Source organism: Thamnophis elegans, chromosome Z, assembly GCF_009769535.1.
Source record: "Thamnophis elegans isolate rThaEle1 chromosome Z, rThaEle1.pri, whole genome shotgun sequence".
In the NCBI taxonomy this organism is placed as follows: Eukaryota; Metazoa; Chordata; class Lepidosauria; order Squamata; family Colubridae; genus Thamnophis; species Thamnophis elegans.
In genome coordinates, this window is record NC_045558.1 from 101,003,642 (window position 1) to 101,031,507 (window position 27,866).

The 27,866-nt window shown below is 38.1% G+C and overlaps 1 protein-coding gene across 2 annotated transcripts in view; it reads left to right on the forward strand.

The window, feature by feature from the left end:
• Positions 1-27,866, forward strand: part of NPEPPS (aminopeptidase puromycin sensitive) — a 118,041-nt gene that overhangs the window by 75,122 nt on the left and 15,053 nt on the right. The window contains exons 15-24 of one of the 2 annotated variants that reach the window (XM_032236744.1): positions 1,091-1,200; positions 6,707-6,770; positions 10,137-10,276; positions 12,634-12,768; positions 14,446-14,665; positions 22,377-22,519; positions 22,928-22,984; positions 24,409-24,516; positions 27,553-27,708; positions 27,793-27,840. In XM_032236744.1, the coding sequence (XP_032092635.1) occupies positions 1,091-1,200; positions 6,707-6,770; positions 10,137-10,276; positions 12,634-12,768; positions 14,446-14,665; positions 22,377-22,519; positions 22,928-22,984; positions 24,409-24,516; positions 27,553-27,708; positions 27,793-27,840 (1,181 nt within the window). The remainder of the gene's footprint in view (positions 1-1,090; positions 1,201-6,706; positions 6,771-10,136; positions 10,277-12,633; positions 12,769-14,445; positions 14,666-22,376; positions 22,520-22,927; positions 22,985-24,408; positions 24,517-27,552; positions 27,709-27,792; positions 27,841-27,866) is intronic. The other variant, XM_032236743.1, reaches the window with a different exon arrangement.

Sequence of the window (27,866 nt, forward strand, 5' to 3'; positions counted from 1 at the left end):
ATGTACAGGTCATCCTCATTTAGTAACCATAATTGGGATTAACAATTTTGTTGCTAAGTGACTTGGTAGGATGTGAGAGATTGCAAGAATTGTGGCTGCTTTTAAAATGACACCTGATTCCAGGATGGCACGAGTAGCTTCTGTATAGGAAGATGATGCAAAGCAGTGGCTTGGAACTCTTAGAAAGACAATTCCCAAAAGATTGCATTTTCAAAAGAGCACCCAGGCAATGCAGGACATACTTTCCAATTGTGCCCTTCTAAAGGATTGCACAAATGGCTTGCTTCAGAATGGTGTTAGGCAGCTTCTGCAGAAGGCCATGCATTGCATCAGCTTGGCACTCTTTCGGAAAGGTGATCTTCAAAGAGGTTAGTGGAGCAAGGGATCCTGGGTCGGCAGTAGGTCAAGGCATGTGGGATCCAGCTGGGCAGGAAGTCCCAAGGGGACAGAAGATATGCAGATGGGGCAGCTGTAGCATCTTGTGGTTGATCATAATGGTGTGTGAATTGCCAATTGCCCACATTGTGATCATGTGACTGTGGGCATGTGGCGTAAGCACAGTTCTTATGTTCTTTGTTTAGCATTGTCATAATTTTGAATGGTTGCTGAACAAATGGTGTAGTCAAGGACTGCCTCTTAATTAAGGTCACAGGACTGAGCTTGTTGATTTGCTGTGGAAGCACTGCGCTGCGGAAAAAAAGCAGCTCAGGAAAAGATCCCTTGTTTAGACAATCTCCATTCTGTGAGGAGAAAAAAAAACATGAAATCAGTCAGTATTAACTGACTGTAAGGGCAACATGTCACTATGTGAAAAGCTGCATAGGCGGTAAACATAAGTGTTTGTTGCAAAATAATTTTTAATCATACATTTGAATAGTTGGTACTTGAGGCAGTCTCTAAATGAGGTCTATCTGTAACTATGACTCCAGTGATTCCTCTTATTTGTGATTATGATTTTTGTATTAGGAACTGCTCAGTGTCACATTGTTAAAAGGAGTGGCTGTATAAATTCACTAAATAAGCAGGTATGAAATATTTTCTTTAGCATTAGAATGCAGGTTATTTAGATTGAGGTTTTTCTCTCTTGCAGAAGATCTTTGGGAAAGCCTGGAAGATGCTAGCGGTAAACCTATTGCAGCTGTGATGAATACATGGACCAAGCAAATGGGTTTTCCACTGGTTTACATAGAAGGGGAGCAGGTAGGTATATGATTTCTGACATTGAACTCAGTTCAGGTAGAATGCAAACCAATGATTTAATCTTCCAAGTTTGCAAGCATATTATGCTATAGAGCTCCTATCTTTGCATTCATTTTCTTTTTACTCAGTATTTCAGTTTCCATATTTTTTTTAAAAAGCCTTTGGACCAAAGTTATTTAAAACTTTCCAGTCATCAACAAACTGCATTTTGCAGCTACTGTATTTTTAAGACGCACCGGAGTATAAGATGCACCAAGATTTTGAAGAGGCAAATTCTTTTTTAAAAGTAAGTAGGTAGGGAGAGGGAGAGAGAAATACAATAGGTAGGTAGGGAGAGTGAGTGAGTAGGTAGGTAGGAAGTGGATATATATATATATATATATATATATATATATATATATATATATATATACATACATACATACATACATACATACATACATACATACATACACACACACACACACACACACACACACACACACACACACATATACATACATACATACACACAATAGGTAGGTAGGGGGAGAGAGAGAATAGGTAGGTAGGTAGGTAGATGGATAGAGAAAGAAATACGGTAGGTAGATAGGTAGGTAGGTAGATAGGGAGAGAGAGAGAGTAGGTAGGTAGGTAGATAGAGGGATAGAGAGAAATACAGTAGGTAGTTAGGGAGACAGAGTAGGTAGGTAGGTAGAGGGATAGAGAGAAAAATACAGTAGGTAGGGAGAGAGAGAGTAGGGAGGGAGGGAGGGGGGGGAGAGAAATATAGTAGGTAGGTAGATGTTTCCAGGTGTATTTATCCATGTGCTGGAGAAGGAAATTGCTGACAATCTGCAGCACCTAAGACTTGTTTCTGCTGGCACAGCACTTGATCAATGTAATTCTCATCAATCACTAACTAAAGAGCTTTTCGAAAGGGGGAAAAAAAAGTTTTTGCACCCTGCAAACCTCCCCACAACAGCCCGTTTTTTGCGAAAACGGGCCCTTTTTTTTTCAAATAAAAAGCATGAATAGCTTGGGGGGGGGCTTGCAGAGTGCCCCTGTGGGGTGGGGGGGTGCGGCAAAAATGAGCTAAAAACAGCCCTTTTTTGCGAAAACGGTCCCGTTATTTTTCAAAGAAATTGCATGCATAGCCTTATGGAGGCTTATATAGTGCTGCTGGGGGCTGGAGGGAGCAAAAAAGGCCAATTTTTTGCTCATTTCTGCCCTCCCCAGCCCCAGGAGGGTAGAAAAGCTCTGAAAGCCTTCATAAGACTATATGGATATCATTAAGTTTGTGAAAGTTTATATGTGACAATGAATACAGGTGAAACTCGAAAAATGAGAATATTGTGCAAAAGTTCATTTATTTCAGTAATGCAATTTAAAAGGTGAAACTAATATATGAGATAGACCCATTACATGCAAAGCAAGATAGTTCAAGCCATGATTTGTCATAATTGTGATGATTACAGCTCATGAAAACCCCAAATCCACCATCTCAGAAAATTAGAATATTACATGCAATCAATAAAACAAGGATTTTACATAGAACAATATCGGACCTCTGAAAAGTATAAGCATGCATATGTACTCAGTATTTGGTTTGGGCCCCTTTTGCAGCAATTACTGCCTCAATGTGGCATGGCATGGAAGCTATCAGCCTGTGGCACAGTTGAGGTATTATGGAAGACCAGGATGCTCAAATAGCGACCTTCAGCTCTTCTGCATTGTTCAGTCTCATGTCTCTCATCTTACTCTTGGCAATGCCTTATAGATTCTCTATGGGGTTCAAGTTAAGTGAGTTTGCTGGCCAATCAAGCACAGTAATCCCACAGTCATTGAACCAGGTTTTGGCGCTTTTGACAGTGTGGGCAGCTGGAAAATGGAGGCAGCATCCCCATAAATCTCGTCTGCAGAAGGAAGCATGAAATGCTCCAAAATCTCCTGGTAGACTGCTGCATTGACCCTGATCTTAATGAAGAGACTGCTGGTAGACTGCTGCATTGACCCTGATCTTTTCTGATTAGAGCAACTTTTGCATCTCATTTGGAAACCAAGGACCCAGAGTATGGAAGCAGAATGGAGAGGCCAATCAAGCACAGTAATCCCACAGTCATTGAACCAGTTTTGGTTGCTTTTGGCAAAAGTTGCTCTCAATAATTGCTGCAAAAGAGGCCCAAACCAAGTACTGAGTACATATGCATGCATATACTTTTCAGTGGTCTGATATTGTTTTATGTACAATCCTTGTTTTATTGATTGCATGTAATATTCTAATTTTCTGAGATGGTGGATTTGGCGTTTTCATGAGCTGTACGCCATAATCATCACAATTATGACAAACCACGGCTTGAACTATCTTGCTTTGCATGTAATGAGTCTTATCTCATATATTAGTTTCACCCTTTAAGTTGCATTACTGAAATAAATGAACTTTTGCACAATATTCTAATTTTTCGAGTTTCACCTGTATATTAAGTTTTCTCTTTTTCATTAACCATTACCCTCATACATTTTCAGCGTTAACTTCATAGCCTGAAGTCTAGTTATATTGCAAATACAAACTGAAAACCTTAAAAATCAGTGTGTATCTCAGTGCTAAAGTCTGCTGCTGCACTTATTTACATGGATTCATGATTCTCAAAAAGCTTTGGCCCCACTAGGGCCCCTTATTAGTTAGAAAGTTGCATATAACTTGAAATATTCTAATATCATTTCCAGTATTTCTAATATAGGAAAAATGTATCATAAACACATATTATGATGTTATTATATTGTATTATATTATATTGTATTGTATTGTATTATATTATATTGTATTGTATTGTATTGTATTATATTATATTATATTATATTATATTTATTATATTTATTATATTTATTATATTTTTTATTATTATATTATATTACCGTATTTTTCAGAGTATAAGACGGACCTTTTTTCCTCAAAAAAGGGGCTGATAATCTGGGTGCATCTTATACATTGAACACAGCATTTTTTGCCTCCAGAAGCCTTATGGAGGATTTCAGAGAGCTCCTGGGGACTGGGGAGGGCAGAAATGAGCAAAAAACGGGCCGTTTTTTGTCCCCAGCAGCACTCTGTAAACCTCCACAGCTAGGCATGCAATTTTTCTTTGACAAAAATGGGGCCATTTTCATGAAAAATGGGCCGTTTTTTGCTCGTCTCCCCCCCCAGGAGCACTCTGCAACCCCCTCCCCCCAAGGCTATTCACACCTTTAAAAAACGGGCCTGTGTTTGGGAGGTTTGCAGAGTGCAAAACTTTTTTTTTTCCTTTTGGAAAGCTCTTTAACTGATTGATGAGAATTACATTGATCAAGTGCTGTGCCAGCAGAAACAAAGTCTTAGGTGCTGCAGATTGTCAGCAATTTCCTTCTCCAGCACATGGATAAATACACCTAGAAACAGCTACCTACCTACCTACTCTCTCTCTCTCTCCCTACCTACCTACTGTATTTCTCTCTCTCTATCCCTTTACCTACCTATCTACCCTCCCTCCCTACCTGCTGTATTTCTCTCTCTCTCTACCTACCTACCTACCTACTCTCCCTCCCTCCCTCCCTCCCTCCTGTATTTCTCTCTCTCTCTCTCTCTCTCTCTCTCTACCTACCTACCTACCTACCTACCTACCTACCTACACAAACTCTCTCTCTTCCTACCGACCTACTCTATTTCTCTCTCTCTACCTAACTACTCTCTCTCTCCCTACCTACCTATTTCTCCCCCTCTCTATCCCTCTATCTACCTACTTACTTTTTTTTAAATTTGCTTCTTCAAAACCTTGATGCGTCTTATACTCCGGTGCGTCTTATACTCTGAAAAATACAGTATATTATATTATATTACAATATTATATTATAGTTATATTATATTATATTATACTATGCTATGCTATGTTATGCTATACTATTGTTATGCCATGTTATGCTTTGCTATACTATAATTGTAAATATTACAAAAATATTTGTTTCCTCCCTTTAAGTCCTTAGAAAACAGTAATGGAATAAGATAAAATAAGACAAAATATAAAAGTGAAATTAATGCCATGTACTGCAGAATTAGAGCATAAATATTTTTGTAGAATCCCTAATTTCATTTTTAATTAATATTGCAGCTATTTGCTTGTATATTTAAACTGACACATTTACTTCTCATTGACTTTGTTTAGTCAACAAATATATAATCTCAATGTCTAAATATAAAAAAATATTTTCCTCTGATATTTCTAGAAACTTGATGTGTGACTGGATTTATATTAGGTGTTTTCTAGTCATGGTTCATGTTCTTAAGCGTTATGACAAATAGGACCTGGAGGCTTGAACGATTCTCCAATTTAGGAGTGCTGGCTATTGGGACCTTAGAAGAACGCCTTCTTTGTTATGGCACCTGCCTTCTGGGATGAGGTTCTCCTTAAGGCTTGGGTAGCATTCTGGAAGGCCTTAAAAATCCTGGCTGGTCTCTCGGATTTTGGGCTAGAGTAGTTAGAGCCCCTTTCTAGTTACATGATATGCTAATTGTTGCTGAGTTCCTCATCTTGTTTACTGTTTTATGTTCTACTTTTGATTGTATATTTGTTATCTTGTTTTTATGTTATGGGCCTGAGTGAATTGGAGTTGGGTGATGTCTAAGTAAAAACAAACAAAAATGCATAAACACACAAACATTTTGTACATCTTTTTTTACTGTTTTACTGTTTTCTTTTTAAAACAGTTTAAATGACTTTGTTATATCAAATTTGTGTAATTCAAAAATAAGACATTACAGAGAATCTCATTTTGCTTAATAATCCTGCTTTTTCACTGGAACATACCCTTTTGTAATTGTAGATGAAAACTAGCTTTAGTTTTTAGTAGTATGTAGTCTAATACATCTTCATTTAACTTATTTCCAAGCTTTGGAATTCACTTCTGAAATAACCTATAAAACACATTAATGAGTTTATTTCTGTATTTATAAATATCCATAAATATTTTCTGAAAGGATATTCATTTTTTTTTTAGCTGGAGATCACAATTCAGATATTTTTCACGCATGCCATCTTAAATTCATGATCCGTGGAGAGATTCTTAAACTAGATTAGGGAACAGAGATCCTATTATCAGATTAAGCTAATACCACAGTTTATTGAAATAGACTAAACCAAAATAATAGGATATTTAATTTCAGCAAATTTGGACTTCCTTTGACTATGTAATGGTAGCCACTGATAACCCAGTCCAAGCCCTCATATTTCAATCACAATACTATGATATAATACTGTATCGTAAGAACATAGTATCTGTGACAGCGGCCATTCTGTTGAGAGTAACAGATAAAGGTTCAGGGCAGTTGGGAAAAGGGAGAGTGGGCAAAAACATATGGTTTGGCAAAAAAATAAAAAGACTTTGACAAACTTAACTATGGGCTGTGAGGACAAGGAATTAAGTCCTCAGGACATACCATCTTAAATAGAGATATTCTCAAGCCTGTCACTACTATTTTTACTTTCGTTCTTTACTCCAGCAAGAAGATAACAAAGTGCTGAAGCTAGTCCAGAAGAAATTCTGTGCCAGCGGACCATATAGTGGTAAGACGATAGCAGGAGCAAGCAGCGCACCATATTGTACGTGACACCAACTATTCCACGAAACAGCCCTTGCACTGTCAGTTTGTGCAGGCAGGTGTCCTTTTTAGGATTCAGATGTTTGAAATAATTTAACAACAATTAAATCTGAAATTTTAATTTTTCATTGTGTTTTGGAGGGTATGCATTTTGCACATTTTAGAAAAGTAGCACACTCTTTAAAATGATTTTTACATAGTATTAATATTTCTTTGTGATATCTGGGTGAAAGGTAGTAAAAATACAGTTCTATGAAAAAGTATTTGTTCCTTTTGGGATTTCTCTATTTTTGTATATCTTTACCAGTTAAAATATAGCTTCATGTGGGTCCTACTGATTTTTAAAGAGAGTAACATCAAACTTTGGGGTTCTTTTTATTTATTTTTAACTGAAACCTTCCAAAATACAATATGGCTGTGTGAAAAAGTAATGGTTTCCTTGTTATGTCAATATTTTTTTAAAAAAACCTTCCTAGTGTTTTCCTGCAAATACAATTTTTGCTTTTCTGATCAACTGAGTGTTGATCCACTGGTTAGAGTAGGAATTGACTGACTGGCTTGTCACCTGAACCTTATGTCATGGTCTGAAAGAGAATGACTGGGCCAGCATTCACATTGCCAGCTTTCATGCCTAAAATGGGGCCAGAATTTGCAATTTCCTGGTTTCTAGCTTGGTGCCTTAATTATCAGACCAAACTGTCTCTCATTCAGTACAGTTAAATCACAGGATGGGTTTGTGAATACTTCATTAAATAGGCTACTGATTGGATCATCACTGCTCTCTGGAAGTAACAATAATTAATATGTTATTGTTGCCAAAGACTAAATTACAAAAGATAAAGCAAATGCAATCTGGAAATACAAGAAAATAATCATTAATTAGATAAATTACCCAGTTTTGTTGTCAGTTCAGAACATAGCCTTAGTATTTAACAATTGCTTAAGTGATTTCAGGATACATTCTTTTTTTAAAAGGAAAATTTCAAAATATCATTTGACAGTTCCCAGGCAATCTAATTAGTAGGGGTTGGATTCGTTGGAAGGTAATTTCTCATAAATTTTCAGAAAGATATGTTCTGAGATTTCAGTTTCATCAGAGGCATAGAGGTGTCATTTCTGCAAAATATGTCTGATTGTTCAGTATTTAACATCCATGACTGCAAAGGGAAGGGCATTAAACTGTGTTCTAGAGGATGTGTTGCAATATGGGGAATTTGGTTTTTGGATATGCTTTTAAATCAGTGTTGACTCCTGGCAACTGCCCAGGCTAGTCTTTGAAGTTTTCTTGGCAAGATTTCAGAAGTTGTTTGCAGTTTGCTATTGCTTGCTTATTAGGGTTGAGATAGAGTGATTGGTCCAAGGTCATCCAAGTGGCTTTGTGCCTAAGACAATATTAGAAGTCACAGTTTGTACAGTTTATAATTATATTATTAATTTTGTGGTTTGCAGTTCCCTTGATTCATTATAAAGTTGATATAGGCATCACTAACTTTTTAACAGAAATTTACAAGAATTTCTTTTTGACACAGCATGATTTAGAATCCATGTGATGAAAAACTGAATGTGATTTAAGAGCTAAATTTCATAATATTTGTAGAGAGCTTCATATTTAACATTTTAATTTTAAATAATTGTTTAAAAAACTATGAATTATATGCTCATCCACCTTCCCCTCCCCACTTTGCCATTGCTGCCACTTTGCAGAGCCAGAAAGGTTGGGGATCCTATCCGTAAGCAGAAACACATGTAGCTTATGTAGCAAGGCAACAATCTCAAACATATAAGCAAGTATGATTATTTTTAAAAACCCATATGTCAATGTTTTTAAACACTAAACCCCATAGAAATATTATGACAGGAACAGAGTAAGCAATTCATGTTTGAATACAGTTAAATGTTACTAATTTGAAGCAGTTTGCTCTGGAAGAATAAACCTGAAAAAGAGATGTAAGACCCTAATCACCAATTACAGAACGTAGTCATAGCACCTATAGGCTTTCCGGTCAAAGATGTTACTTAATTTAAGAGGATGATTACTTTTTCACACTGGTGCATTGCATGCTAGATTGCTTTGTTTATGTAATAAATCAATAAATTAAACAAGAATCAAAACTGGGTGTGTTCTTGTTTACTCAGATTCCCTTAACCTATCAGTAGGATTCATATAAAACTCCTGTTACATTCATTGTCAAGTTATGCAAAAAGTAAAAAAATCTAAAAGGTATGACCACTTCTTCATTGAATAAACAGATGTACATTATTAAGTAGATGTATCTCATCTCACAATCAGGAGGCTGTGAGTTCGATCCTAGGTAGATATTTCTCTCTCGGGGTTGCAATGAATAACTTCTGCTGCGAACTCCATGTAGGCGTCCGGAAGGATATCTGGCCAATAAACACTTGAGCATCATTCAGTTGCTCTGACTCCACCCCGATGCAAAGGATTATAAGGTCATTTTAAAAAATCATAGTCATAGAATATTGTACCTGCAGTTGAGAAAAAGGTATTGAAAGCAAATTACTTAGATGACTTATATAAATAAGTTGAACCATGTACAAAGTATTAAAGCACAAAATGAAGAAGCAAACTAGTAATTTGCTAATTTAGAATAGAACTGGGTTTTAATTACTATTGATAAAAAATAGTAGCTTTTGATTAGAGTTTGACTTTGAAGGCAATTCATTCAGTTGGTTTTTTTTAAAGGACGTTTATAACCGATTTCATTGTATTTAAGTACAATAACAATAAAGATTATACTTACTAATTTGAAAAGGAAGATCAACATATGCAATGTTTTGTTAGTAATTCTGATAGCACCTGTTGTGTTATATGGAGGTACTTCTTCTTTGGCCCAGTTGTGAATACAACTGAAATAGGAGATATTCCTAAATTATTAAATTTTCATGGTTAATTTACAACTGGTTTTTATTTTGCTTTTATTTATCTTTTCTCATTTGTTATAGAGAATAAGAATAATAATTCATATGAATATGTAAATATGTATGTTCATTTAAATAAAGTTTTATTCACATGTGACTGCCCGAGTCACCCTAATATATAGTTCCATGAGGCCCAGAAAGCAAATTTAGTGTTTCCATTCTTTGCATAAAATTTAAGTCGTTAAGAGTATGAGTTGTTTCAGGGACACACAGATCTTGAATAAATTTGCTTTTGCAGAATGATTGGATTTTCACTCTACAAATGTGCTGGATGACAGCAGATGTGATTTTACTTCTTATTCTATAAATCCTCAAAATATGTTTCTGGGGATTGGACAGTGGACCACACCATGCCTTGTTCTGTCAGGTGTCCTTCTCTTCTTTTTTGTAGGGGAAGATTGCCCTTTTTGGATGATTCCCATTACCATTTGTACAAGTGATGACCCAACCCATGCCAAAATGCAAGTATTAATGGACAAACCTGAGTTAAGTTTAATTTTGAAAGATGTGAAGCCAGAACAGTGGATTAAGGTGAGTAATAATAAAAAGGAGATATTCCTCTCTAAGTATATTTCTGATTCTCCAACCTATTGCCTTATTTTATTCTTCCTAGTTAGTATCTTGATTAGTTGGAAGAAAAGAGAACAGTTGCATTTTTTCCCCAGAGTTACCCTGTTCTCTTAATGTAATGCCGCCAATAACCCATATAGAAGGATACTGTAATTGTTTCTTTCATGTTCAGTCTATGCTTTTAGTGTAAGCTCCCCATAAGAGTTTATTTTGTTTGTTATTAAATGCTCAATAGTAAAAAAAACAGTAAAAAAAAACCTACTGTAACATTGTAGCTGTCATTGGTATTGGGAAAGATATAATGACCATTCATGATAGAGATAGTTTTTGACTTGTTGATCCAGTTAAAATTCATTGTTTAACAGCATCTCAATAGAAATGACTTTTCATTACAAATAATTAACTGTGTGCATTCCCTACAGTTTTTGTCATCTCTAAGTACTTAGATTTCTTGCTTTATTGCTGAGCTTCTTTTATTACTATAAAGTTCTCTTCTAACAATCTGATATTGAGTCATAATTATCTTGACATAATTTTGCCAGAGATTATCATATTATTGATAATCTAAACAATTATAACTTCCATCTCTTCCAATATTAATTTTATAGGAGTAGATTTTTCAGAGGCTGTTGTTTTGTCCATATTGATCTAGAGTTTTATAAAAATTACTTTATTTTACTATGTACTGTAATATATATATGTCAAAACAATAACAGTAGTTTTGTATTTAGTACTATTATTTTCAATATGCTACATTAAGCAATCCAGTATCCTTCACTTGACTAAAATGATACAGGTCTAGAAGATCTCTGTTAGTGTTCACAACACTTTAATTGCATAAGAGATGTTATCACCTTGTTTACCAAAGTTAGAAAATTATTGATACATTTAAGTAATAAATAAGACAAGATGTTGATCATAGCATTGCTGAAGGAAATGTCAATTGATATCAAAATTGGAAGACTCTAGTTGTGCATCTTACCATTACTGCTCCTTTCTTTTACCAGATGAGTAATTCTGGCTATAAAGAGGACATATATCAGTATTGTCCAGTGACTTCATGTCATTGTTTACCAGGTTTAGATTCAAGGCTCAGTTTTTCCCAGATCATTTAAATTTAAATGCAGATAAATTAAATCAGACAAATCATAGTTTAATTCTCTTAAAGTCTTATTCACTGTAAGTTTAGTTTTTCCAGGTGATAAATCTAAAACATTAACAGTTGTAAAATAAAAGTATATATCCCTACATACATGTACCGGTAGTTAAGATGTATCAAACCAAGTATTTTAAAATAAAGGTAAATATATCTTTGACCAATTTATTCTTGCTTTCATGTAGCAACATAAAATTTAGTTATTGCTCACCTCAAAGGAGAAGATTCTTGTACATTTTATCTAGTTTCTATGTCTCTAACAACAATGAGCCGACTGGAGAATTATCAACTTCATAATTAAATAACTTTTATTTTACTTTTGTCCTTGCTGAAACAACTCCTCCTTTTGCGAAGCTGGTGATAACAGAATATTTTACAAAATAAAAAACTTTATAAAAAAAGAATATTTTACAAATAGTCCTTGATTTTTGTGAAGTTGTTTAATTATTGTTCAGAGTTACAACAGCCTCAAAAAACTCATGGGACATAAAGCACTTCTGGGCATCATAAAATGTAATACTACCACCATGCATATACAACTGGTTGGCAAGGCCCCCCCGTGGTCATGTGATTTCCATTTGCAGTATTCTCTGTCTGCTTTCCCAGAAAGTCAATTGGAAAGCTGGCAGGAAAGCTTGCAACCAGAGAGGAGAGAGGGAAGCCAAAATACTTTGGCAGGCTGTAGGAACAGAGTAGAAATCTTTAAGATTTCTCCTCTATATAAATCTTTGTGATTTTGCTTTTGTGTTGTCTTTCCCTTGTATATGGAAGTGAGAGGAAATCCTTTGGCAGGCAGAGATGTTAAAGAGCAAAACAACTATCTGCTGGGAGGATTTCAATTCTGCATGAAGCTGAAATCCTTCAGCAGTCAGCTCTTTTTCATTCTATCCTTAGGACTTAGGACATCACTTAACAACCACAATCAGGAGTGGTGGAATTGCTGCTGTAGAGCAAATCAGTCAGTGCGCATTTCAATTATCACGTCACTCAGTGAACAAGATTTCAGTCTCAATTATGATCATATGTTAAGGGCTACCTGTATATTATTATTAGATGTTATTAAATGCCATGTTATTCTGTTCTCTATATTTGGTTTAATGTGGTGGATGCCTTTGTGTGTTTTCTCCAACTGCTAACTGAATCTCACTCCCAACGTTTTCAGCTAAATCTGGGAACAGTGGGATTTTATCGGACACAGTACAGTCCTGACATGCTGGAGGGTTTACTACCAGCTATCCGTGATCTCTCCTTACTCCCTGTGGACAGGCTAGGGCTGCAGAATGATCTCTTTTCCTTGGTAAGTAGATATCTCTTTCCTTTTATTAACCTTTTTTCCCTTTTCCTTTTTACCTTGTCTCCTTTTTCTTTCTCCTTTAAGAATCACACTACATTTGGAAGCACAATATATTTTGAATTAATGAACTTCATATATATTTTGGTAATAAAAAATCTCTGCAGTCCTAGTCTTAAACTTTTAACTAAAGTGCTCTTTTCTAATAAATTGATTCTGACTTCATGTCAATAGCTTTAAATATGAAATACACTGAAGCATGAATAAATGACATATATGAAGTACCAGATGGAAATCCAAACACCCCTGAAAAGTATTCTGCAAGCTGAGTAAAAAAAATTATTTAAAGTACTCTGAAAGCTTGAATCCTGCTATTTCTATTATTTTTCATTATTAGATTCTCGGAAGCAATCTTCTGATATTTCATTTAAGAAATATCTGGGATTTTGTAACTATCAGTTATTGTGCTAGCAACTTTTTATTTTTAAGAACAAGTATGGAATTCCCCATCAAGTGCTAAACTCTGCCCTTGTTGAGTGTGGCATATACAGGATCTTGTCAGTATTATTCCTCACTACCTTGTGAGGAAACTATATTCCACACAACTTATGCTGTGTTGTTTTTAGAGATGTTTTCAGAATCAGGATATTAAATTGAATGACCTCCACAATTTTCTGTTTTGTTTCATGCCACCTCAATAAACCAGAATAGATTGATTTCAGGGTTGTTAATTTCAACTCAAAAATTAATTTGGCTCTTTCCTTAAAGATGCTACTTATTCTTCAAATGTTAATGCTTTAAGATTTATAATAATAAAATATAATGTAACGCTGAAACCATAGTGGCTTGTGAAGGATTTGGAACACACATTCATTTAATGGAGAATACCAATCAATCAGTTTGAACTTTTCAATCACCAAAGTGACTTGAATTGCTTTCAAGTTCATGAAGAAACTATTATCAATTGCCGACATCCACAAATACACTAGAGGTAATCCTTGACTTACAACCAGCTGTTTAGTGGCCATTTGAAATTATGGCAGACTTTTAAAAAGCTATTTACAACAATTATGCCTCCCCCTCTGGTCCTGTAATTGCATTTTGGGCACTTGGCAACCAACTCACATTATTAGAGGCACTTTTGCAATCACAAGAATGTGATTTGTGATTTATTTTTTTTTGCCAATTTTCAGCTAAAACAACCCTGGATATGCTATTATATTATGACCATGTGGTTCTCTTAATCATCATGTGATTCACTTAACAAATGTGGAGACTCACTTGTAAAAATAGTGGTAAAATTGAGTCCAGCCATGTGGTGAGTTGACTTATGACTACAACACTTAGAGCTGAAATTCCAGGGTCCATTGTGGTCATAAGTTGAGAACTACCCATAGTTGCAAATGATTGGCAGCTAGAATTTTCAGAATTGTAAATTATTTCTCCTAGCTCACTTGCCCTGTTTTTTTGAAATCATAGAAATAGCAATATTCTTCTGTTGTTATTTACTACTTTCATGACTCGGATTGATAGAAGTTTCTAGCTCTGTATTGACACTCTACCTCTTGTTAGATATATTCTAAATGACTCTGTATAATTTATAGCAAGGACCCAAGTGCTCTTTTGTAAGATTGAATATTTCTTTTGGTTTGGAGTATAACTTACTTGTTTTTCTTCTCTCAGGCCAGAGCTGGAATTATTAGCACTGTAGAGGTTCTAAAAGTCATGGAAGCTTTTGTGAATGAGCCCAACTATACTGTGTGGAGCGACCTAAGCTGTAACCTGGGGATTCTCTCAACTCTCTTGTCCCACACAGACTTCTATGAAGAGATTCAGGCATTCATCCGTGATATCTTTTCACCAATAGGAGAAAAACTGGGCTGGGACCCCAGGCCTGGTGAGGGTATGAAGATTTATGAATACTTTGATCTTTCAGTAATTTAGTTTTTTCTTGCGGCTTTTTGTTGTCAGCGACTGAAACTTTCAAACTATTTAGGAATAGGTGGCCAACTTTGATGGTTTCCCCTGGAAACTATAGTGCTAAGGTTTGCTATGGCTTTTTCTTCGGTTTTAGATGGTTAAACTGCTGAGGGTCTGGTTTATGTTTGGAATAAGACAGAAGACCCAGAGTGAATAGAATTAATCAGAAGAAAGATTCCATTAGTAATCTTAACCTACAATATGCCAGCTATTCCTTTCACCTTCATTTCATATATTCCAGGTATTATGTATAATGTACAGATAGATTGGATATATTAAAAATATTTAGAATATGATCCATGTATTTCTTCTAGATTTCTCACCAGCATTGGTGCCATTAATTATGATGAATAGTTAGATTAATTATATAAATAAACGATAGCATAAGAAGTGATGATTCTTTTTCTCTTCTATCTGAAGTTGCTTGATCTGTTCAGGGGATGTCAGTGAAGACAAAAATCTTACAGAACTAAGTCAGAAGTTTTTTGTAATGAGAAGAAGGCACCAAGCTTTGTTCAAAGTTCAAAACAGCAGAGGCAAAATCAGAAATTTGAAAGGGTAGCCTTAGAAGTAATCAAGAGGGAAGTTCTTCTTGGTGCCACTTTCAAAATTTCTTTTTCCTCTTCAAGTGGATGAGAATTCATTCAAGAGAACGATGATATTGTTGGAGATAGTCATCTGGGGCCATGAGTTGAAATGTTATTAGTAAGTGTATGATATCTAGCTATACTTCTGAGTTACATTTGTGTACTGTAGAGAATCTATACAGAGTTCTAAAACTGAGTAAATGGGAACAGATTGACATTTAATTCAGGAAACACTGAAGTACTGTGACTTGCAAACTAAATCCTCTGGCTGGGTATTCACAAGTAGTCTTTGATATGCTTTCTTTGAAAGACGCATGCATTTTACAGTACTTGGATAAGCTGAATTAGTTGTAGGAGCCAGGAATATGCTGTATCAGTTTAAGCTGTATGCAATATATGGGTCCATCTGGAGAAAGTTAATTTTGCTTTATGTTTTCTAAATGATATACTGATACACTTTATACCAAGCTTTCTTTAAAGATAATACAGAAACTTCACTTGATTCAGAATGAAGAGATCTATGTCAGGGGTGTCAAACTCATGTCTTCATGGTGTCACATGATGTATCGGGACTCCCCCCCTGCTAAACTGGGTGTGGGCGTGACCAGCACGTTACTCATCCGGCCTATGGGCTGGGAGTTTGTCAGCCCTGATCTAAGTGATGGTATATGACAAAGTAGATGGACCTAGAGATTCCTGTATATTATCCTATGATAGTTTACTATACATTTCCAAATCTAAGATGAAACCATTTTTTAAACTCTGTACTGTTTATGACTAAATTGGTCTTAAACCGTGACCCTATTTTAAAATCAGGAATAGAGGATTGTCTTTTATTCACCTATTGTAAAAAAACCTTTTTCATAATAGTTTCATACCGCTATTAAGTTAGTTTGCTATCACAAATCCATTTGATTAGGCATTTATAAAAGGCCTAATACCCATGTACTATCTTGGAGATTTTTGTGATTGTTTCATTTTATTGCATTATTATTTCTAGCTATAGTTGAGTTAAATTTTAGGCTAGATATATTTATCTGAAGTTGTTGATTTTTATTGTTGCAGTTTTATTATTGTATGGAATTTTTAAAGATTTTGTTATTAAAAGTGGGGTTTAAATATTTAAATAAATAAAATAAGTCTTCAAAACATTTACATATATGTCTGTCCCTTTGAGTACTCACTATTCAAAAACAGTTTTATACTGGGCTCAAATCCCCGATGAACTATCACCAAAGCCGCATTTATCAGGATATTAGATTATCATGTGCTTAAATATGATCAAGGAACTAATCTCACAATTCATTCAATTATTCCTGATTCCTCTATTACCTCTACATTTTGGATTTTTCTTTCAATCAAAAAAAATGCAGTGAGGGTGTGCAAAGACCTGATAAGGATGAGCAATAACTTGCAGAGTGGCAGAGGACAACTGGATCTACAGATGACTCCTTTGTGATCCTGATTAACCTTTAAATCTACCCATTAGAATCTCCCCCCACCCCCCCAAAAAACCCCCCAATGATGGAGCAACAGAAATGATGTTTCTTGAGTAACTCTACTTTATTGCAGTACTAAGAACTCTTCTTTAATCCTGGTAAAAAGTGCTGGCTATTAAAAACAAGCAAATTCTAGGCAGATTGCGTTAGCCAAAATCAAATAGGATTATGTCTGTCATTCAAGTCATTGTTGTCCCAAAGCTGCTTTTTCAAGAGGCAAACAGACTTTATTTTTCCTTGAAGACGTTTTGCTTCTCATCCAGAACTGAAGCACCTTCTTGGGACAAACAGGATTATATAGATTGAAGCCTATATATGATTTGATGCATAAAAATCACAATATATCTTAGCATATCATTGGAACCTAATCAGAATATCAGACAAGCATTTACAGTGAAATATACTGTAGGTTGCAGTTCAACTGATAGTACCTCTCTAAAGCATGTTGCTTCTGTTATATGTCAGCGTGGTTTTCTTTGACGATTCAATCCAGATAAACCCTTTATTCAAAACATTGGTGTTGAGTTCACTTTTTCTCATTAATACTATTCATACTCACATATTTCATATCAATGTTGTTAGATACCAGAATCAGTTACAATGGTTTCCACCGAGGTCCTCTGCTCCAGCGGGAACAAAGATTCAACCTGATTGGTCGAATGGTCTGACAGCTCCCTATAAAATGGCTGCTGTCAGACTGAACCTTCGCTGCATTGTACATAGTTGTTACTGACTTAATAAAGAGCTGTTGTTGCCTAAGCCTGAGTGTGCCTTTCGTTTACCCGATCCAACACTGGCGACGTGGATGGGATCAGAAGGCAACTAGGCAAACAAAAAGAGCACAACAATTCAGCAAGTGAACCCAGCCCGGAGCTCAGTGCAGCATCAAGCAGCTGTCTTTTGAGCGGCTAATTCAGATGCCCTCAGAGACACAAGATGGCCATGCACACCCCACCGACTCTGTACAACCCAGTCACCGAGCACTGGAAATCCTACATGCTGAGGTTCGACTGTTTCCTCAAAGCCAACAACCTCATGGGCCTTTCTGAAGGCCGAAAAAAGAACATGTTCCTGAGCTATTGCAGACGAGAAATGTTCGAGACTGCAAACGACTTTTCCAAGCCAACGCCACTCCAATCGGTGGCTTGGTCGGTGTTACAACAGACGCTGAGGATACACTACGCTCCCAGACTGTCTAAACATGTCAAAAGGCACAAATTTAACATTCGCAAGCAGAAAGAGGGTGAATCCATCAATGAATGCCTTGTGGCGCTTAGAAAGGCCGCAGTGTACTGCGAGTTTAGAGATCTCGATGAACTGCCACTTGACCACATCATATGCGGTGTTAGGGACATTGGCCTGCAGAGGAGGCTACTAGCGAAATCTAACCTGATGCTTCAAATCGCTCTAGATGAAGCCAGAGCCACTGAGTCCGCCGTTAAATCGATGGAAACCCTGCAGCGCCAAAACAGTCCTAAAAGTGCGCGGAAGAGCACAGGTGTGCATCGCGAGGCTATAGAGCCTAAAAGCTCAGAGTGTGAAGATGACAGCGACTGCACCAAGCTGGCGTGAAAATTCAAACCGTGTTTGCCGCCTTGCGCCGGCTGCGGAGATCATCTCAGATCACATTGCCGTTTCCCACGACGCAATCTGCCAACGCTGCAATTGAAAGGGGCACAGCGCCAAGGTTTGCAGGAACGATCACCCCGCTACAACCTGGAAGCCCAGAAACCGACCTAACCGCCAGCAGAGGCCCAACCAAGGGGCATGGCAGCCACCACCATGGCAAACAGAAGGCGACACCAGAGTCACTACCACACCTCCATAGGCCAAGTCCGCACGAAGCAGCCAAAAAAGCTGAAGGTCACAGTCCTCATCGAGGACTCTCCATGTGAAATGGAGATTGACGTTGGGTCATCCCTGACCATAATGCCTTGGGCAGTACTCAAGTAGGCTATCCCTAGCCTCAAGAAGCAGCATCTACGGATTCCTGACATTCGCCTTCGCGACTAACAGGGGAACCGAGCCCCCATCATGGGCCAGGGCACCTTCCGGGTGCAATTCTTTCTGCGGCCAGCTACCAGTGACGGTAGTCAACTAAAAGTGCGCGGAAAAGTGCAGGCATACATCGCGAGGCTATAGAGCCTGAAGGCTCAGAGTGTGAAGATGACAGCTACTGCATGCGCAGTGACCGTTTGAACCTGCAGATTCTCCTGGGGCTTGACTGGTTCGAAGCCCTGGGCCTAGAAGTGACCAGAATCAATGCCATTCAAGACGAAAGCACTGGGGAACTCCTTAAGGAATTGAGGACGTCTTCGGCCCCGGTCTAGGTATGTGGGGACCCCAATATCCTTTAATTTGGACCCCAATGTATCCCCCATCAGGCTAAAACCCAGGAGAGTATCTTTTGCTCTTCGCCCTAAAATTGATTTGGAACTGGACAAATTAATAGGCCAGGGAATCCTAGAGCCAGTAGATCACACACACTGGGAAACACCTGTTGTGACACCTGTCAAATCTGATGGGTCAGTCCGCATCTGCGCAGACTACAAATGCATGATAAACAAAGCTTTGCAACAAAGCGCTTATCCTGTATCCAATGTACAGCATTTACTACATTCATTAGGCCCTGGAAAAATTTTCGCAAAATTAGGCATGGCGCAGACATACCTGCAGTTGCCTGTAGATGGCACCACAGCGGAGGCCCAAACCATTGTGATGCACAGGGGTGCATTCAAATGTAACTGCCTGCAATTTGGAGTTAGTATCGCCCCTGGACTGTTCCAAAGCGTTATGGAACAGCTTTTGCAGGGGATTCCAGGACTCGTCGACATCTTGGTATCGACTGCAAATAAGGCACAATTATTTAAATGATTGAGATCTGTTCTGGCCAGAATCAGAGAAGAAGGCCTCTGCCTCAAAAAGGAAAAATGCCAAATTAACGTGCCAAGGGTTGAATTCCTGGGGTACCTCATCAATGGCTCTGGGATTCACCCGACCGACAAAAAAATTAAGGCAATCCAGGATGCCCCTACACCTCGCAATCAGACAGAGCTGCAGGCGTTCCTCGGGCTCCTTAACAAACAGAAAACCATAGTTGTTGAACCGTTACATTGATGACTTGCAAAGAACGCAAAGTGGTCCTGGGGCAAAGCCGAAGCAGCCGCATTTGCCATGGTGGAGAGACTGCTGGCAGCAGACACATTTTTGATCCAATACAGCCAGACCCTGCCACTTGTTCTTACGTACAATGCTTCCCTCTTCAGTGTCGGAGCCATCGCATGCCAAATGGAACTGAGGCGCCTATCGCCTATTACTCGCAAACCTTGTTTGCTGCCAAGTGGAACTACAGCCAACTGGACCGTGAGGCTCTGGCTGCAGTTGCCGGCGTTAAAAGTACCTCTACGGCCGTGATTTTGAACTCATCACGGACCACAAACCACTTCTAGGCTTGCTGGCTGGGGACCGGCCTACTCCTGCTTCTTTGTCACCGCGAATGACCAGATGGACAATCTTCCTCGCGGCCTACAGTTATCGCCTTGTCCATCAACCTGGCTCTACATTGGGCATGCCGATGCCTTGAGTCGATGCCCACTACCTGAACTGCTTGCAGACCCTATCCCCGAGATGCCAATCCTCATTGACTGCCTAGAGACTGGTCCTGTCTCGTCTAGTGACGTTGCGTGCCACTCTGCTAGAGACGCTACACTCAAACAAGTTTTGAACTGGGCGTGAAGGGGATGGCCCAGGGGGCCTGTTGGGTCCGAATTTAAAATGTTTTACTGCAAATGGGATGAATTGTCTGTAATAAACTATTGTCTACTGTGGGGGGACCAGGTTGTTGTTCCACCCAAACTGCGCATTGCAGTATTAGAGGCTTTGTACGTAGGGCATCCTGAAATTGTCAGGATGAAGTCTTTGGCCAGGAATTATGTGTGGTGGCCTAACATGGACACAGAGAGAGAAGAATGGGTGGCTACCTGCACACTATGCCAGGAGTCCAGACCAACTCCCTCAGAGGCACCCGCTAAGGAGCGGGAACGACCTCAAGCACCATGGTCTAGGGTGGCCCAGTTCATGGCCAGACTTTCCCTACTCGAAATGGCTAGAAGTAGTCTTTATTATCTCTACCACAGCGGAGGCAGTCATCAAGGCACTACAGAGACTTTTCTCCACTCACGGCCTGCCCAATGTCTTGGTCTTTGACAATGGGCCCAAATTTATGGCCATGCAGATCGACAACTTACTTAGCAGCACGGGGAATCAGACATGCCCTGGTTGCTCCATTCCATCCAGCCTCCAATGGTCAGGCAGAGAGAATGGTGAGATCTGCAAAAGAGTCCCTTTCCAGGATGGACCCTGGAGATTGGCAAACACAGGTTGATCGATTTCTTCTTATACAGTACATCACGCCAAGTGCTACCACTGGGACAAGCCCTTCCAAGCTTCAAATGGGTTGCCGGCTAAGGTCCCACTTAGACCGGCTACACCCAAACTACTCTGCCGTATCACCCCCTGATTCAACAAGCAAAATAAGGAACTTTAGCGTAGGGGATTCAGTTTATTCCCACAACTACGCCGGGGGAACTCTGTGGATTCCTGTCACAGTGCTTGGCATCACCGGACTTCACTCTTACCTAGTAGAGCTCGAGGACAGTCGGAATTGGAGACGGCACATTGACCAACTCCGTGGCCACCTCTCCAACTCCTATCTTAGACAACCAGAAGTAACTCCTGCACGAATTAGCCAAAGCCCTAGCCAAAAGGAGCATGAAGTCACTCCTTCCACAGACAACTCAAGCCCGAAGGTGCTGGGGGACTTATCTGCTAGTGTTGCAGGCCTACAGCGAGCTCCAAGCGAACTGGCTCTAGAAGCTCCAGCCGCGGCCTGGGAAAAGTTCCAGGAACTTCCACCAGGCGAAGCTGCAGAGTCAACAGGTCAGTCCAACCTGACTGGAGAACACCCAACAACTGAACTGCCCAGGTCTGGGCGAGCTACCAGAAAGCCTGCCTACCTGCGTGACTATGTCACAAGTCAGTTGATACCATCTAAGAGGGGAGGGGTGTTAGATACCAGAATCAGTTACAATGGTTTCCACCAAGGTCTTCTGTTCTAGTGGGAACAGAGATTCAGTCTGATTGGTCGAAGGGTCTGACATCTCCCTATAAAAGAGCTGCTGTCAGACTGAACCTTCGCCGGATTGTACATAGTTGCTACTGACTTAATAAAGAGCTGTTGTTGCCTTTAGCGTGAATGTGCCTTTCCTTTACCCGATTCAACAAATGTCATGGAAAATACTTAAGTTTTTTGCAGGTCTAGGACATAAACTTTTGATGTTGGCATTCATGATAGTTGCTGAAAGAACATTGTTGAGATTATAGGAAATTAAGAACTGAATATTTTATAGAACATTTCATAGATTTCATGCTCAAGATTTTGGGAGTCCTTTTCAGTTCAGAGTCTGTGATCAGATCAGATTCATACTATATATGTATGATAAGGTTTTTAAAAAATATAACGTTCTTATTTCTTTTTATTTTCCATTAGGTCATCTAGATGCACTTCTGAGAGGTTTAGTTTTGGGCAAGCTTGGAAAAGCTGGACATAAGGCAACATTGGAAGAAGCTCGACGACGGTTCAAAGATCATGTGGAAGGGAAGCACGTCCTGTCTGCTGATCTAAGGAGTTCTGTAAGTTGCTTTCAAACATTTTGTTTAGTAATAGTTATCTAAGTTTTTCACAAAATCATCTTGATTCAAATTCTGCCTTTCATACAGAGCTGAGTTAACATGTAATTTACTCTGCTTCTGGTACTTTCCTAGTGATGTAACAGTAATGTCTTTTTAAGCAGTTTTCCATCAGCTCTCCCCAGTCTACGGTTTCTTTTCCATAAAATGTTAGATACAACCACAATCTACATAGGATAAATGTTAGTATAATAGTTGCATATTTTTGTTTTAATTCCTTAGATGAGCTTTGAACAGAGACAGATTAAACTTTTGGAGGCTGAAATGTAAAAAGGGAAGAATGTTCTAAGTTGACTGATAGGAATACGCCGACAGGACGCTTTCTTTACCTTAAAATTATTTTTTTCCCAGGTATATGTAACTGTTTTGAAATATGGTGACAGTATAACCTTAGATACTATGCTAAAGGTAAGTATGCTTTGTATTTCTGGGCATGTAAAAATTTATGGATAATATACTGTATTAGCGTGCAAGATGCTCATAGGGGCTTTGCAGTTTTAATTATTGTAAACTTTGCTCTGTCCCATGATAATAACAGTAGATAGCCTTAGACATAGTCAATTTTAAATATTATTAGTTACAGTGGAAGAGATTTAAAATTATGCTTAGATCCCCCTCATTGCAATGGAATAATTTAAAATATTAGTTAATATTTTTCAGTTTCTCTCCTCAATCCCTCTCTCTCTTTCTCTCATATTTAGCCATATTATTCATTCCTGAGAATGGAGGAGAAATGAATTATATAAATTAAATAAGGCTTGGTTAATGATAATCCTCCCCAAAAGCTATAGCGTGTAATTAACTAACGTACATTATAAAAAAATTTTTTACACAAAATTGGCAATTACAACAAAGGAATCTGTGGCCTTTTAGATGTTGCTGGATTTTCAGCTTCGTTTTGCCTAGTGAGAATTTTAGCACATCAACATGATCTCCATCTTTCATCCAGTTTTTTCTCTCAGTAATTTAAAATTGATAATTTTTAAAACAATGTTGCCATTGGAAATTATAGGTGACATAAATGACTTCCATCTCATCAAGAAATTGCTTTCGACTGCTGTGGCTGTTGATTTGGCATTTTCATTTTCAAAATATTTTCTTTTAAATATGTCTTCCACTCCCTAATATGCACTTCATTTTCCTCCCAAAGTATTGCTCCTGGTTATGATTTTCATTGTCATAGGTGATGAGCTGACTTGCTCATCTAAATTTCTTGCTTTCTTCCTTCTGAGGAAAAGGACCGAATCTCTGTTTGAAAGCTATATATCAGGAGCCCTTTTACAAATCTTAGGCTGCAAATTGTCCCTTTATATCACAACTTTAACCATTTTTGCCTATCATATTGCATTCTAAAACATATTTCCTTTCAATTTAGCAAGCTAGTTGGTCTCCACATCTGTTCATGGGACAAAGATGTGTTCCTACTACAGAGTAACTTTTCTTGACCCCTGGTTGTACTAAGTTCTGCAGAAGAGTTTCAACCTAAGTGACATATTTAAATAGCATAGTTCAAAACAAATGTCATAAGTAAAATAAATGGAAACAGTTTGGAAAATGCTCCTTTAGCCATTGTGTAGAAATAATATATCATCTATTGGTTCAGCTGTAAACCTTGCAACTGCAGTACTGGGAAATGTAGCCAAATTTTGATGACATTCCCACCCACAACTAACTGGCAAATATTCCTTTGTGTTTTACTCATTGGCCATAATGTCGAGAAGCTGAGAGGTATCTAATTTAGCTTCTCTCGTCCTAGTTTAGAGTAGAATATGACAAGGAGGAAGAAGTCTAATATCACTTGCCATTTGCTATTGTTATTTTGTTTTTTGCAGCTCCACAAGCAAGCTGATATGCAGGAAGAGAAGAACAGAATAGAACGTGTACTTGGTGCAATATCTCAGCCAGAATTAATACAGAAAGTTCTTACTTTTGCACTTTCAGTGAGTAAGATGCCACTTCACTAAGTTTATATCCTATGCATTGGAAGCAACAGAAGAATGGAATTGAAAATTTAGTACCATTTTCAGCATCCTGAGGATTCTGCTTTCCATCTCCTTTTTCCCTTAAATATATAGAACTAATATATAAGCAAAGCTTGAAATCCAAGAAAAGGAGATAGACTGAACAGCTGTTGGTGTTGCAGTTGTCGTTGTAGTTCCTTGGTCCTTCCAGAAACTTAGCACGACCCAAATAAATTATGCAGAGTAAGCGTGATATATGAGGTGGATGAGACAAAATAACAGAAAAGGGGTTGTAAAAATGAAATAACTGTCCTGTTTCTTTCACATTTCACATTAATTGCATTTTTGTATCTTCATCTAAAGTTGCCCCCAAAGTAAGCTTGGCCAGCTAGAGCATCTGACATCATTCCCCTTTCTTAAACACAACTAAGGAACAATAGCTTCTATAGGCATTGGAGCAGAGGAAACAGGCCAGCATCGAAACCTCTAGGGTGTGGCTGAATCTTTTTTTGGACTAAGCACAGGCAGCATCAGATGCATCAACCCTTTCCAGCCTCATTCCTTTTTGAAAAGCCAAATTTCAGCAGTCTCCTGACTGTTAAACCAGGACTAGGCGGCGGCGGCAGCCCTTCAATACTTAGATTGCCATAGTGGCCAAGAAAGGTGGTTCAACAGTATTCACACTGTTGAATCTAAAGTGAGTACATAAGTTGGATCTTCCTATTTTCCATAGTTAGAATCAAGATGGGAAAATCAAGACCTACCAAATTTGGTGATATGGCAGGTGACTGTGGGTTGATACCTAATAGAAAAGCAGAGATGTAAAATCAAACAAACTTAACAAGACTCAGCATATTGGTTCAATGCTATGAAAAGAGACTTTTGTTCACTATACTTACATAAACTTGTGAATTCCAGATCTTTTAAACCTGACCTTCCAAAGTGAGGCAGCTTCAAAACTGATGTTCTATACTAAACCAACTGGTTAGGACTCAAAACTGTTCCAGAGCAAGAAAGAAAAGAGGAAAACCACTTATCTTATTCCAAGAGCTCATGCAAATCATATCTTTCTTCAGTGTCAACCTACTTTTGAGGCTCTTCATAAAGATACAAGAAGGAAAAAAAGAAAAGTTTTCTGTAGATGAGATGGGTGCCACATGAAAGAGAAAGAGGAAGGAAGGAAGGAGAGAGAGAAAGGAAAAAAGAAAGAAAGAAAGAAAAAGAAGAAAAGACTACCTATGGGAATAAGAAAAATAAAGATGTGGAAAATAGGGGTCCTGGCTAGGCAGCATAAGAAAAAAGAGAAGGGCCAAAAAAGGATCCTGTGCTTTGAATCCTTGATTTCCTCGATCCTGTGAGGAATCGAATGAGACAGATCATAAGAGTGCCAAGAAAGGTAGCCCAGTCTTTGCATTGGGACTGATGAAGAATTAGGTGATTAAAAGCATTAGGCTGATGAAATAAGGAGCCCATTTCCAAAACAGTTCAGTGCAAGAATTGTGGTCCAATCATTAATTGTTAAAGAACTCCTAGGTGTCACTCCACTACAGCTGAGGCCTATATACCCAGTTCTGATAGCATATTTTTACTTAGTGAGTGAATGTTCAGGGTGGAAACAGATCAAGGACCTTCAGAAAGAGGTCATGTAAGTAATGACTTGGGCAGAGAAACACGTACACTCAGTATCAGAATACATAAATGAATAACTGAATTACTTTGTGAGATTTCAAAAAGATAGTAAACCTCATCACACAATGGACCACAGACAACTGAGATGCTTTTTTTGTCAACATTTCAAGTCAACAGAGCAGAGGGGGTTGATGTTCTGATAGTACCATGGCTAGATGATTGCTCTGTACTTTCCACCAACTCTAATACTATCCAGAGTGGTGTGCAAGGAAAGATTCTCAAAGCATCAATGCTTTTAATTGCTCTATTCTGATCTGGAAGATTGTGGCTCTTTACTCTATTGGAAACGAGCAGAGAGGTCATGTGACATTTGAGAAACCTGGACATTTTGCCTCAAGGCCTACTTCTACATCCAGATTCCTGCTCGTTACATCTTTGCTCTTAGAAATTAAATGGGAAAATTTCTTGAATTTCAGGCTTTCATCATGACAGTAGAAACCATGTAGGTTTCTAGATGCCTAGCCACCACCACTGTCTATCAACTGATTTGAAGAGTGGTATAAAAGACAGACATTCGTGGCACCATCAGATGTCCCTGAAATATTGGAATTTCTATAAGCAAATAGAAAGAGAACAGCAAAATTACTATACAGTGAAGCAACTACCTTGGGCTCTGACCCCTGACTAGGTGAGGGGCATGCCTTTCTGGCCACTCTCGTATGTCTGCCTTCCTCAGAGGCACATGTCTTTGTACTCCTGGTCATCCTCTATTTCTCTTTATGGAATTTGCCATTGGTTTTTAGGACTCTTGGAACAGATATTCTTTCTGTAAGAAGAGACCTCTTTGCATTCCAACAAGACAAGATAGTAATAAAGTCAAATACCTATTTTATGCCCAAGTTCTAAATTTTACTGAGCACCAGAATTGATGGTCTCCCCATTTCTGCTAGACCATACCCATTCTGGAGAACAAACCTGGTACAAATTATATATGTGTGGTATGCTAAGAATATAATTCAAATCTTCTGGATTTTTCTGCTTGTAAGAGATAAAAATGAAGCTTTGATTTTGGATTTTGATGATTAAATAGATAGTTGTTATAGAAATATCTAGTACTTACTTTTTGTATATAAGTAAAAAGTTGATATTATAATTTTATCACGTAACTTACTGCACTGAACGAAGTTGAAAGTCAGTGTTTTGGGATTTTTCCTTTTTCCTCACTCTATTCCCTCTTCCTTTTCCCTTTACCCTTTTTTTCTCATTGTCTTAATTTTCATTTATATTTTATATGTCAGAAAGAGAGGGAGAAGGGGGGGAGGAAGAGGGGAGGATTATTTATTTTATAGATTCAAATCAACTTGGTTTACTACATTTCATTTATAGGAAGAGGTACGTCCTCAAGACACAGTATCGGTCATTGGTGGAGTTGCAGGAGGCAGCAAGCAGGGCAGAAAGGCTGCCTGGAAGTTCGTCAGAGACAATTGGGAGGAACTTTACAATCGCTACCAGGGAGGGTTCTTAATATCCAGGCTAATAAAGGTATGCACAAAAAGTCCTGGCTATGGCAATAAAGCTTTTTTAAAAAATTCACGGCAAATTTTATGTTCATGCTTCTTTTTTCAGCTATCAGTGGATGGATTTGCAATTGACAAAATGGCTTCAGAAGTTAAGGTAAGACTACTTAATCAATATCTTTG